Below are 14,195 nucleotides of genomic sequence, written 5' to 3'. Positions count from 1 at the left end.
GCTGATTCACTTTTTTATACAGCAGGAACTAACACACCATTGTAAAGCAATCATACTCCAATAAAAGTGTTAAAAAAAAAGACCCAATGCAGCCATAAATAAACAAACAAACAAACAAATAATTTTGTTTTACGAAGGAAAGAAAACAGGTGAGGGGAACATGAAGGTTCTTTATGTTGTTCCATTTAATTTGTACATGTTTGAAATTTTCTATAATAAAAAGTATGTGTATTTGAATATTAAACTAAAACTGCTTTACTAAAGAAAAAAAAATTTAGGGTCCTGAGAATAAAATAAGTCTAAAAATAAGATATGTAAGACCTTTATCAATAAAAATTTAAAAGATATTTAAAAAGACCTAAATAAATGGAGAACTATTCCATGCCATGATCATGGACAGTAAGACTCAGTATCCTAATGATATTATTCTCTCCACATTTATATATCCAATGCAATGCCAATCAAATTCTAAAGTCAGTACCCTAATGACATCAATTATGGTAGTGGTTGATACATTAAGGTACACTGATAAATTCAATACAATTTCAATCAAATTCTGATTGGAATTTTTTGTGGAATTTGACAAGTTGATTCTAAAATGTATGTGGAAGAGTTGTGGGCCATAATGAAAAAGACTGAGTAATTTGAAAGTAAAAGAAAAACTTCTGAACCGGAGAGCCACCACAGACCAAGTGAAGATAAGTCACTAACTGGAAGATATTTGCATACATTAATGAATAAATATTAGTATCAAAACTTTACAAAGAGTTCCTATAAATAAATAAGAAAAAGACCAACAATCCAAAAGAAAAATGGGCAAAGGATATAACAAGCTATATAATGTCCAATTAAGAGAAGATGTCTAGGATCATTCCTTATGAGGAGAAATGCAAATTAAACCATATCCCAACTGGCAAAATTTAAGTCTGATAATATCAAGTGTGGATGAGGATGAGGAACAAGGGGAAGTTTCCTAAACTGTTGGCAGGAATATAACTGGTATAAGAATGATAAAGAACAATCCCGTAATTTCTAGTGAAGTTGAAAATGTGAATATTCTAAGTTCCAGCAATTTGTCTTATAGGTACATAGTTTGAAGAAACTCTCCCACATATACACAAGGAGACAAACAATGATGTTTAACAAAATCTTGTTTGTAACAGGAAAGTACATAACTGAAAACAAATTAAATAGCAAGAGAATGGATAAAGAAGTCATGGTACATTCATATTATGGAATAAAGCAGTTAAATTGAACTAGAACAATGTATTATTGAAGATGATTACAGAAAAAAGCAAGTTGCAGTAGCATTTATACAGATTAAAAACATGCAAAATAATATGGTATGTTGCTTATATATTTATATAGTAAGATAACAAAAACATGTAGGTACCATTATTTTGTACCAAAATTAGGGAAGAAGGAAAATGAAATTGAGAAGGAGTACACCTGGGGCTACATTTATAGGTCTGTAAGAATAGAGAACTAATGTAAATATGGCAAAATGTTAAGACATGAAAACTCATTTAGTGGGTACAATGGTATTTCTATTACCCTCTGCATTTCCTTGGTAGTTTGAAACATTTCATAATTTCTCATACAATAAAAATGATTGTTAATAAAAAAACTTAATTAAAATGCTAATTTTATGGTTTAAAATAAAAATAGAATTTATCTCCCTCACTCACCTGCCTCTCAAAAGTTCGTAGGAAAACTAGCTGTTGTAGTTAGTTATGTTAGAACTTATTTTGAAATTTGGTTTTCATGTAAATCTAGATTTTAAATATATAGGGCTTATTTAATAATATATTTCCCATATAAATTCCACTATTCTATTGTTTCCTAATTTTAGATTCTAATATTTTGAAAATACATGACTGAAATTTGTTTCTTCAAGACTCTACACATTGAATTCTTTAGCAACAAACACCAAGGAACTTCATAAGTTTTTCTGTTACACTAAAATTTTGTGGTAAAAATTGAGCAATGCTTAAAACATCTGTTAGAACTTAGAAATATTTTATGTTAATTAGAGAATTTGAAGGAATATTATTTATTCAAAAATTAATTTTTGGAAATTAACATACACATTGTATTTGAGATCATAACCATAGAAAACAAACTGAATCAAGTATATCTTCTAGAATTACAAATATTACTTTTTACTTTATTAATCCCAAGGCCAGAATTTAAGGTTGAAATGAAAACATTATAGTAGTTATTGTATCTGAAAGTAACTTTGTTAAATATGGATATGGATACTTACTAAAAATAAACTTTCCAGTATTAAAAAGAAAATTAGACATAAGCACCCAATACACTATCATTGCTCCAATAAGAGACACCAAGGAGCAAAGGAGACTTGACCACTGCCCAAAGGAGCCAAAATAATATCTGCAGACATCTGGATATTCCCAGGTAGTGGTATCCACTGATGCTAGATAAAATATAAAAGGGAAAGAATAAAATTAGATGTTAATCATATATTCCATATTCATAATTTGTGTTCTCCAAATTAAATCAAAACATTTAGCAAAAGATTATGGGTATTCCACCACCAGGCATTAGACCATATTATGAAATAATAGTAATTAAAACATTATATACAGCAGAAATTAACACAACATTGTAAATCAACTATACTTCAATTAAAAAAACAAAACAAAAAATTATAGAACAAATACATAAAAAGAAATGTAGGTGAATGAAACAGTACAGGTAATCTGAAAAGATTATAGTATCATAAAATTTTATAATTAATAAAACCAAGTGATAAACCAAGGCTAGAAAAAATCATCAATAAGGGACAGAAGACATTATCCAATATTTGGCATACTTAATAATAACATTTCTTGAGTCATACTTCACACCACATGCCAATTTAAATTTCAGATAATGAGGGAAGTGGGGAAGGGCAATAGAGTAGTAGAGGAATAAGAGGTACAAACTATATATTATGTATAAAGTAAGCTAATAGGATATATTGTGTAATATGACGAATATGGCCAATATTTTATAATAACTAAATGGAATATAAATTTTAAAAATTGTGAATCACTATACTGTACACCTGTAACTTATATAAAATTGTACATCAACTATACTTCAATTAAAAAAAATTTGAGACAATTGAGTTAATTTAAAAATTAAATAACAGAAAATTTAGATGACAATGTAAAAATAGCACCTGAAAGGTTATCCTTTTCTATCAACTGAAGAAATAGAAATTACAGTGGAAAAGATAGGCAGATATAAACAAACTAATACGATACAAAAGCCATTCAAATATTGAATAGGAAAGAAATTAACAAAAAATAGCAGGTAAAGGGCTAACTGCTACCTCATATAAAGAATTTAGCATATCTATAAGAGCACCAAGGGACTTGTGGATAAATGGGAAAGGGATATGACTAAATAATACAATTAAGAGAAAATATACCACTGCTTAGTAGAGACAGAATAAAACTGGAGGCAAAGCCTGGTCTGTTGATTCGCACTTGCTAAGATTCAATGAAATAATGTATGTCTATTTAGGTCCTAAACTAAAACAACCTAAAAAGGTATTTCCCTGATCTAAATTATAGAAATGACTGGAGGTAACGCATTGGTACAACTTTGAGAATTCATTACAAAGGACACATTGCTCACATTTTCATACTTAACAATTTCTACTTTTAGGAGATTCCAACATTTAGATCTTTTGGTAGGGATAGGTCAAAACAAGTCACCATAAACTGATAAGAATCATAGAATTCTCAATTTAGTTCTAGCAAAGGCCTTATTTTTAAAATACAACTTTTTAAATGATTCTTATGAGGAAATTAGCACCAAAGTAAATGCACTCTGCAAAGAACAAGACTCTCAGAATTTCAAAGGCAGCCACTAAATTCATTAACATATCAGTTCAGTCAAATGCTATGAATTAGAGAAATAAATCTTTAGGCAGAAAATAGTTAACACATTTGTGAAATGTACACATTAGTGATCTACCTCAGCATAAATTCTTAATACCCATATCACTCATCTGTTTTTACAGTGGCAAGTTCTTACATATGATAGTTCGTGATTTCACCACTCTGTAGCAGCAATAAAGTGTTAAAAGGCCCATCAGCATGATGACACACATTCCAGTAGTAAACCCAGCCTGTTTATAAAAATACAGAACAACATATATCATCATTTTAGAATAAATTCATATATAACCATATTGTTACCCTAAACAATTATGATTAAAAACCAGACAACTAATGTAAAATTAAATATAATCATCTAGGGACCTCCTTGGTGGTGCAGTGGTTAAAAATCTGCCTGCCAATGCAGGGGACACGGGTTCCATCCCTGGTCCAGGAAGATCCCACATGCTGCAGAGCAACTAAACCCATGCGCCACAGCTACTGAGCCCGCACTGTAGAGCCCATAAGCCACAACTACTGAGCTCACGTGCCACAACTACTGAAGCCCACGTGCTGCCACTACTGAAGTCTGCGCGCCTAGAGCCCATGCTCCACAAGAGAAGCCACCGCAAATGAGAAGCCCGCGCACCGCAGCGAAGAGTAGCCTCCACTCGCTGCAAGTAAAGAAAGCCTGCGTGCAGCAACGAAGACCCAACTCAGCCAAAAAATAAATAAATAAAATTAAAATAAATAAATATAATCATCTATTTTCTTTAATAAATTTTATGTAGATTTATTAAAACCTCTATTGTAAAACTTAAAATACAAAGAGAAAAAAATTCTGGTAAAAAGTGTGCTGAAAATTATATTACCTGTTTTATGCCCCAAGGAATACTTAGTATAGATGTTCCCATCATGGTATTCCAAATCATAAAACTGAAAGCAGAGTAACAGCAGTAAAAATATGACGTTTGACTCTTCAAACATTTTAATTAAGACAAAAAATTAAAATAATCAATAACTTTTGTTTACAAAAAGTTTGTTATGCTCCAAAAAGTAGTTTTACTCACATGGTTACTAAACTGGTGTTTTTACCATATCCTTCGGTGCAACTTTGAAGTTTATAAGCAGAACCTAATGGACTATACACATAGCACTCTTCTGGAGCTGGAACTACATGATCTGGGGCAACCTGGTTAAAAAAAAAAAAGTACAGAAATGTTAGAACCAGTAAATGTGCAACAGAGGATATTTTCTATACAACAGAGTACCTGACTCTAGACACATTTCCAAATATCATGAACAATTAAATAGTGTGTATATCTGATTAATATAAAAATTATTTTTCAAATAGAGTAGAAGATCTAAAGGAGCAAGAGTTTAAATACTATAAACAATAAACTGTTCATCTCAAATGAGAATGAATTCCTAGAGTATGCAATTGTCAAAATATTCTTCTCTTCATTTTCATGAGACAGGAGGAAGAAGAGCCAGCAAAGACCTAGATTAAGTAATTCTAGATGGAGGAGACTTGGGTCTGAAGTGAGGGAAATTTTAAGAATGAAGTGGTCACCAAACTCCTATGTGAAGGTGGTTTTAGCAAAGAGGCAGGTAGGGAACTCAAACTATAAAGAATTGAGGAGTCAATAGAAGGGAAAGAAAGGAATAATAAATATGGACTATTCTTCTAAATGCTTTGGTACCAGAAGAAAAAGGTGAGCTAAAGTGGCTTAAGGAAAAGGCAAAGCAAGGGTTCTTAAAGACAGAAGATGTAAGCAAAAGGGAAGGAGCCAATAGAAAGGTTGAAGACGTACACAGAAAGAACAATTGAATAGATATACATTTTTATACACATAGCTCCCACCTTACCCTGACACATTTCTTTCTAATTCTACCTCCCTATTTTGGAGGGGAAAAAAATATGGTTTCCTGATGGAATTCTGACCATCTCCCTGAGAATTGTCCTTTGAGAATATGTAGTCCTTACACATAATATTAAAGACGTAGGAGCTGACTGGTATAAATCAACAATCTTTTATATCAGTACTTACTATGTAAATCTACAACTCTGTGCTAGGTTTAGCATTCAAGTAAAAATAATATACAACCCCTAACTTCAAGAAGTTTAAATACCAGTTGGAACACATGTGAAACAATTAGAAAACGCTATAAGAATAAAAATTAAGTGTTCAACTCGAACACAGGAATGACAATAATAATGATAACAACAACAATGGGGACTAGAATAGTTGGGAAACACCTCAAGAAAGTGGAGCATTAGGACTCAGCAGGTAGACAGGATACGAACTGGTGCAAAAAGAAAAAATATCAAATCCTTCTCTCTTTATGCATATGATTGGTGGTGTCTTGCGGGCAAAGAATGTCTTGAATGCCATGCCTGGTGTGGCTTTGGAAACAACTATTTCCTATAGATACAAAAGCATATATGGAAATAGGTCTGCTGCCTTCTCTTTACCCTCAGTCCTCTTGGGTCTGAGTTCTGCTGTCTTCTACTATGGAGTAAAAAGAAAAAAGGGGCAGGACCATGTCTGTATCAGGCAGCAGATAAACCATGATATCTAGCAGAGCAAGTTCAGAAAAAGTGAAAATCAAAAGTTATCAGGGATAGGATTAGAAGCTACAGGATAAGAAATTATTAGGAGAGACAGAAAAATTGGAAGATTGGATCCCACACTCTCATCAGTGGTCTAGGACAGTGCTTTTCAAACTTGAATGTTCTTGTGATTCACACAGAGAATTTGTTAAAATACAGATTTTGATTCAGTAGATCTGGAGCAAGGACTGAGATTCTGCCCTTTTAACAAGCTCTCAGTGATGCTGATATTGCTGGCCTGTGCAGGTCACACTTTTATTAGCAAGCATCTAGGAGATGTCAGCAGCCAAATAATTTACTACCCTTCCCCAATTTAGAGTAAAAATATTAACGTAAGTGGGGAAATTTTCAGAAATAAAAAGGTGTAACTGTGTAAAGACCTGACACCTGTGGTTTCATATTACTCTTCCCTAAAAGGTCTTTTAGGAAAAATAACTTCGGGATTCTCAGAAAATGAGCATGGATGTATACACACAATCATTAAAAATGGTCATATTATTAATTTTAGATCACTGTTTATATACTGTGATTAACTAGACTCATCTCACTGTCAGTTAACAAAAGGGATTCAACTTGGTGTACAATGCTGACTTAATTTCCAGGCAAACAACATACACTCAGACCTAGACTGGCCCAGTTGGTATCTCTGAAGTTTGCTTCCATAAGTACAGTCTCTAGGAGGTCTGAACTAGACCCAGAGATATTGGATTACTTCTACTCCCCAGAAGGCTTAGATAATTCTGACATGGAACTAAGACTTTATCACAACTATTGATGTAAAGACCTAAGGGAAGAAAAAGTGAAAAAATTGGGGAAAAAAATTATCCCACCCAGAATATTTTGGAAGTCCCTACTATGATGACACAGAAGGAGATCTTAATAATTCACAAGGCTTAAAATGAGATATCTGTGTTCAAGTGACTAGCCCAGTCCTTGCCCCTCAGTAAACATTTAGAGTGTTGAATTCTCTTCTCCCTTTTTATTATTACCTATAAAAAAATCATTATTTTTTTCTCAGAATGCTTCATTTTTCTTTCAACTTCCAAATTTCTGAATATCGTTAATTCTTATAAGAAATGAAATTACTTACATATTTTTGATTCTAAGATAATAACACAGATTTTGTAAGATCAAGAGTCAACAAACCATAGCCCATGGGCCAAATCTAGCCTTCAACCTTAACAGCCCCTTTGGTAAGGGGCTGTTTAAATGATTATAAAACAAAAGTAGAGAAGAATATGCAACAGCAGGTGGCCCACAAAGCTTCAAATGTTTAGTATCTGCTCTTTGACCCTGCTTTTTGATCTATAAAAGGACATTACCACATAGGAAAAAAATATATGTATGTATATATTTCAGTTTCTCACTCCTGTAGAAAATTTCTATAAACATTTTTCCCTTGTAGCTTCAAACTTAAAAATTGAATAGACTAACCAGAACTTGTTATTATTTATGTTATTAATCAATGACCTAAACTACTTCAACAGTTTATCCTCCTCAAAGCTTTTAGGATTATGGATTAGCAGAATTTTAATCCAACAAATCTCTAGGCTGTTGTCAACATAGAGAGATTGTTTCAAATCTCTCTATGCCAGGCTAGTAAGAATGAACTAGCCTGAGATGTAAGACGTATTAATTAATATCTTTGACTTTCCATGATGCTGTCCTTGGAATATGGCCAGCAAAAAGTTCAACTACTGGGAGCTGCCGTGGCTTATGTTGTTCAGTTCATTTCAACTTAAGCTTAGACAATTAGCAATGCTTTGCCCCTTACCAGTGCCTTGTCTGCAGGAGCAGTGAGCCGGCTGTAGTAATGAATCCTCTTGTTCATTGCAGAGGCATGGTCACTAACCCTCTGAATGACATCATTCACACTGACGATGTTTGTGGGCTCTATATAGAAAGGCCTAGAGAAGGGAATATACACTTGACAAAGAACGTTCAGGCAGAAATTCTGGAAGTCAGCCATTGAAGAAAATAACTTCTTGTCCTCCATTAGAAATGGCATGTACCAAGGCAAGGCATTCACTTCTCACTTTTGGTGGGAAAAGAAAATGTCACAAGAGAAGTATTATCCAATCCACAGAATAAAGCTTTTGTTTCATAATGCTATTACTTTAAACACACTTTTTTAAACTTAAGGAATTTTGCAATAGAGGAGACATAACGGAAAGACTTTCAATCAGTTATTAAAAAGAAATATAGCAGCTGGCAGTTTTCAACAATGAAACTCAGACAGACACGGCTTTGAATGTTCTCTCAAAAAGCATCTGGCACTGAATCAGAGAAATTACAGACAAAAATGTTCCTCTAGTTAAGAGTCTCTACTCCTTCTTTACGGGCCAAAGTTACTTCTTATGATAAATACAATTCCTATTTGTTGGTTCATGTACTAAGGATTAGTGATCTCAACCATCTCCCTTATGAAACTTATCCAAAATACTATCAAATAGAACATCAAGATACTAGAGATATTTTGTCTCATTCTACTTTTCTTAGATTTCAGTAACATACCATTATGTTACTATTTATACGTATGCTTTCTCCTCATAACTATGTCCCAATCAACTGCAGATTATGGTTTTCAATCATCATTTTCAGTCATTAACCCATTCAGTTCCTTATTGAAACTCCCTCCATTTGCTTTCTTTCCATTAATAAACTACCCAAAATGGAAAGATCTGGCACAAGCTCATGAAATGACTGCATTCCTCAGATCCCCTGAAGTCACAAATGACACTGTCTCCCAAATTGTATATAATTTGCTATTTCAGATTATACACAGATCCAAATAAGAAAGGGGAAAAAAGCCAGGAGGTTTATCACTGGTTCCACATAAGTCTTCTACATTTACAGTTCTGAAATAAGCTTAAAAGTTATTAAAGTATGGTAACCATTTTTGGAGACACTGTTAATCTAATCTTGTGGGAAGCACTTGAAAAACCAAGTGACTAGAATTTTAGTTTATGCTATTTTTCCAAATAACTCTGTGATATTAGAGAAATTAAATTTAGCCTAGTCTCTCTAGTTAGCATACAGAATCTTTGAATTTTTCTTTTATTATTTACTCTCCATCACAGCATCTAAATTTGGTGGGTACTTTCTAGTTCAATCCAACAAATATCTAAGAGCACTTACTAGAGCAAGTATGTGGATACAGAGATCAACATGATATACTACCTATAGTAAGCATATAACTGCTAAATGAATTCATTGGTATCAATAAATCTCAAGGGGATACAATGAAAACGAAAGGGTTGGAGGCCAAATAAACTATCCCTACTTATAAATTTGGTAGGCTGAGATAACTATCTCGCCTTCCAAAGCATTAATGTGTTCTAAATAATTTACATCTCTACTGTGACACTCAGTAGTACTAAAAAGCAATGTAAAAATATTTATGTCTGGGAGACAGTGTGGGGTCACACTCTACAGGGCATTCTCTTCTTGTTTTATAAGTATGATATCTGACAAAATTAAAGCTACAGCTTTAATGCCAACATAAAGCAGAGATTTAAGCTAATCAAGGATTACTAGTAGAGACTAACAAGTATGATATTGATAGAAAGAGTTGTAGATGTTCTACTTGTAGCTTATTATCTGAAAATTCAATGGTATTAATATCAAGCACTAAGTTGGCTTGAAGGCCTGTTGAAAAGCAGTCCAGGAAGAGCTACATTTCTTGGCTCCTGGCCTCTTACAGAAGTGTTAACTGTACCAGTTTAGTTGGCTTGGGTACTCAGAGAGCAGAATGACTCTGAAAGTTTTTCTTTTCCAACAGTTTTCATCAAGATGCTGAGTGCCTGTTCAAACAAATATTTTGGAATCTTTTCAATGCAGATTCTTTTAAAAAATATACAACCCAGCATATTTTAACTGAATTATTAGAAACATATGCTTAAAGCTTCATCTGAGAAAGTAAAAAATATAAATTGTATTTCTAAATTGAACTTTAGTTGGATCTGAAAACACTTTTAAAATTAAAACTATACAGAGGACAATATTCAGAATAAAACATTTTTTGAAACTTGGGCTTTTTCTTTTGAACACAGTTTCACATGAGTGCTCCCTATCAATGTTACTTCCCATTTGAAATGTAGCTCAACTGTGCCACACTGAAAATAAATCATAATATTTTATGTAGAGGTTATAGTTGTCTCACCTTAAAAATATTTATGGTCATGCTACAGAAAAAAAATGCTTTTAACGTTCGGCAAAATTTAAAAAAATATTTTAAAATGTGACTCAAAACCCTTTATTTTCATTTAATACACTTATAAACAAAGAAACCTTATTTCTACCTAACACCTTTTCTAGGTTCCACTCCTTAAATTCCTTAAAAGTTTTTGGCTTTTAAATCTGTCTCCACCCTTCTACTGACGAGTTATGCTTCTCTGAAGTTTAATAACAATTCCATGACTCTTAAAAAGGTTCATACTCAATATGAAGACCCTTCATTTAAAACTATTCCTTTAGGGCTTCCCTGGTGGGGCAGTGGTTAAGAATCCGCCTGCCAATGCAGGGGACACGGGTTTGAGTCCTGGTCCGGGAAGATCCCACATGCGGCAGGGCAACTAAGCCCATGTGCCACAACTACTGAGCTGGTGCTCTAGAGCCCCCGAGCCACAACTGCTGAGCCCATGTGCCACAACTACTGAAGTCCACACACCTAGAGCCCGTGCTCCACAACAAGAGAAACCATGTTAATGAGAGGCCTGCCCACTGCAACAAAGAGTAGCCCCCGCTTGCCGCAACTAAAAAGAAAGCCTGCACACAGCAACAAAGACCCAACGTAGCCAAAAATAAATAAATTAATAAATTAAAAAAGAAACAAACTATTGCTTTATTCACATCTCTATGGAAGCTGCAACTCTCAAACACCTGCCAGATTGGAGTAGTTTGCTAGAAAATGAAAAGGGAATCAAGTATTCAAAACATCTTATACAAATAAACATTCAAAATAATGAACCCACTGTACTTGTATCTACCTGCTTGGTAGAACACTATGTTCTTGAAACTACCTTAAACTACCTTACATAGTTCACTATGTTATTGAAAAGGCAGCTTTTCAATAAAGAAGACCGAAAAGAAGTTAATCAAGCCATTGTACCTAGATATTTATTGCTACAAAAAAAATATTGGTAACTTCTGGCTTGCCGACATGTTTCTTGCTTCCTCTGATGCCTAAATAACACCCTCTTTCACAAAAACCCTGCTCTACACTCCAACTTCACTGTCTCCAAAGGCTAAGCCTGTATAAGCTCTTCTCTTTCTATTATGGCTAATTAATTTATTGGTTCTCTAGTTTATTAAATATTGTTTAAGTGCCAACCAAGTATTCAGCACTGTGCTAAATGTTAAATGATGAATAGGACATAGAACCTCAAGGATCATAATCTACTGGAGGAGATACATAAGTAAGCAATTCCAATCCAGAAAGAAAAATAGAAAAAGAGAGAAAGTGCTTATGAGCAATAATGGGAGTAAGAAGATTGTGTGATGCTGGGTATATGTACAGTACATAGAAGGGGAAACTAAACCACGTCTGGCAGACCACTGAGGAAGCTATTGTTGAGGTGAATTCTAAAAGATATAAAGGAGTTAATCAGGGATGGGGAACAGGAGGAAAGAAATAGTGCTTCAAAGAATGGAAAAGCATGTAAAAAGAACCCAGAAAATGAGCACAATATATTTTTTATAACTATAAGTAGTGAGAAGAGAAGTAGTAAGAGATGAGGTAAACCTGGGTTAGTACATGGAGGACTTCACATGCCAACAAAGACATAATCCTAAAGGGAAGAACTCTGTCTCCTTTGCTGATTCCTTCTCAAACCCCCAACCCTTAAATGTCAGAGTAACCCAGAGTTTAATCCAGACATTTTCTCTTCTCTGTCTACACTCAATCTCTTGGTGGATTTATCTAGTTACATAATTTTAAATATCATGTGTACGCTGATGGCACTCAAACTATTATCTTCAGCCTGAACTCCTGATTCATGTATCAAACTGCTCTCTGCTACCTCTCCCCAACCCCACCTCTAGGACTTCATTGTTTACCACACTAACCACAGTAGTTTCCTCACCATTCCCAACACACCGCAAGCATGTACCTACTTTAGGACCTTAGTTAATAATTTCAGGTATAAACAAAGGCTCTGAAGCCCTCTTCCCTAAATATTTTCATGGCTTGCTTTTTTACTTCTTTCAAGTCCTTCCTCAAGGTCCCCTTTCTCAATGAGGCATTTGGCTATCCTTGTCACCATACCTAAAATTTCAACCCCTCTTCTCTATCCTTGTCATTTCCTATGCACCATCTCTGCTTTTCTACCTTACTTTTTCTCTTTAGCATTTATACTACCTAGCATAACACATACTTTTTATTTATTATTGATTACCTCCAGTAAATATAAGTTTCATGAGGGCAGGGATTTTTGTCAATTTGGCCACTACTATATTCCCAGGGGTTAGAATAGTACCTGGCATATCGTAGGAGCTCAATAAAATGTAGTGAATAAATGTATTTTGAAATAATTTTAGACTCATACAGAAGTTGAAAAAATAGTACAAAGAGCTCCCATATATACTTCACGCAGGTTCCCCCCAATGATGACATCTTATATAACCACAGTATGATCATCAAAACTTGTATTGCTTTTATAATCAGAAAAAAAGTTAATAAAAAATTATAAGGATAATGCTTTTAACTTTTCTTTAGTTTAAAAAATTTTAAAATAAAATCTGGGGGAGAAATGATAGAGGCAATAATCAGAAGTATCAAATGCTATAAAAAATGAAAAGCAGCAACCTATAAGAAAATCAATTTATTGTGGTATCCTCAAGCAAATTAAAGACTTTTTCAGGGTTAGAAAATGACTGTCAAGTGCTACTGCTAAGACAAACGAGATGCGGACTAGTCGATGAAATGACCACTGGTAACCTGCATTGAGCAGTTTCAGTGGAGTGGTTAGAACAAAAGCTTGTCTGGGGCTTCCCTGGTGGCGCAGTGGTTGAGAGTCCGCCTGCCAATGCAGGGGACACGGGTTCGTGACCCAGTCCGGGAAGATCCCACATGCCGCTGAGCCTGCGCTCTGCAACGGGAGAGGCCACAACAGTGAGAGGCCTGCGTACCACAAAAAAAAAAAAAAAAGCTTGTCTGAACTAGGTTCAAGAGGAAAATGTGGTATGGTGAGCACAAATAATCCTTGCAAGGAATTTTCCGTAAAAAGGAAAGAGAGCAATGAAATGGTAGCTGAAGAAGTAAGTGTAAATACTATAGGAAATATTTTAAAAGAATAAAAAATATAAAAATCACCTATAATCCCACAACCAGTAATCATTAATAACATTTTACCAACCTCAATCTCTTGGAAAAAAATAGAATGAGATACCGCAATATGTTCATCAGAATGGTGAAAATTTAACAATCTCGCAATATGAAGCACGAGTAGGAGGTAGAGCAATGGAAACTCTAGTGGGAATGTAAGTTGGTATAATCCCTATGGAAAACAGTCTGGCGCTATCCAGTGAAGTTGAATATACACATACACTACCGCCAAGCAAATCCACTCCCAGGTATATATCATAGAAAAGTTCTTGCATATGTATACCAGGAGACACATATATTAATGTTTATAGAAGCATTCTTTGTAAGAGCCCCACACTGGAAACATCCCATATGTTCTAAAGTA

At 34.2% G+C, this 14,195-nt stretch overlaps 1 protein-coding gene across 14 annotated transcripts in view; it reads right to left on the bottom strand.

The window, feature by feature from the left end:
- The window catches only part of SLC38A9 (solute carrier family 38 member 9), a 110,176-nt gene that overhangs the window by 58,464 nt on the left and 37,517 nt on the right, over positions 1-14,195 (bottom strand). For 12 of the 14 annotated variants that reach the window (XR_009519011.1, XR_009519010.1, XR_009519009.1 and 9 more), the window contains 5 exons: positions 8,282-8,414; positions 4,964-5,085; positions 4,766-4,829; positions 4,051-4,144; positions 2,267-2,437 (listed from right to left, as the gene is read on the bottom strand). Coding sequence is in view for 10 of the 14 variants with exons in the window: in XM_060009484.1 (XP_059865467.1) it covers positions 2,267-2,437; positions 4,051-4,144; positions 4,766-4,829; positions 4,964-5,085; positions 8,282-8,414 (584 nt within the window). In the remaining 4 variants the exon portion in view is untranslated. Of the gene's footprint in view, positions 1-2,266; positions 2,438-4,050; positions 4,145-4,765; positions 4,830-4,963; positions 5,086-8,281; positions 8,543-14,195 lie in introns of all 14 variants that reach the window. The other 2 variants (XM_060009482.1, XM_060009483.1) reach the window with 1 other exon arrangement.

This window comes from Delphinus delphis, chromosome 3 (genome assembly GCF_949987515.2).
Source record: "Delphinus delphis chromosome 3, mDelDel1.2, whole genome shotgun sequence".
Taxonomy (NCBI): Eukaryota; Metazoa; Chordata; class Mammalia; order Artiodactyla; family Delphinidae; genus Delphinus; species Delphinus delphis.
Note: the sequence above shows the minus strand (reverse complement) of the source record. Positions and strands in the feature narration are given on the sequence as shown.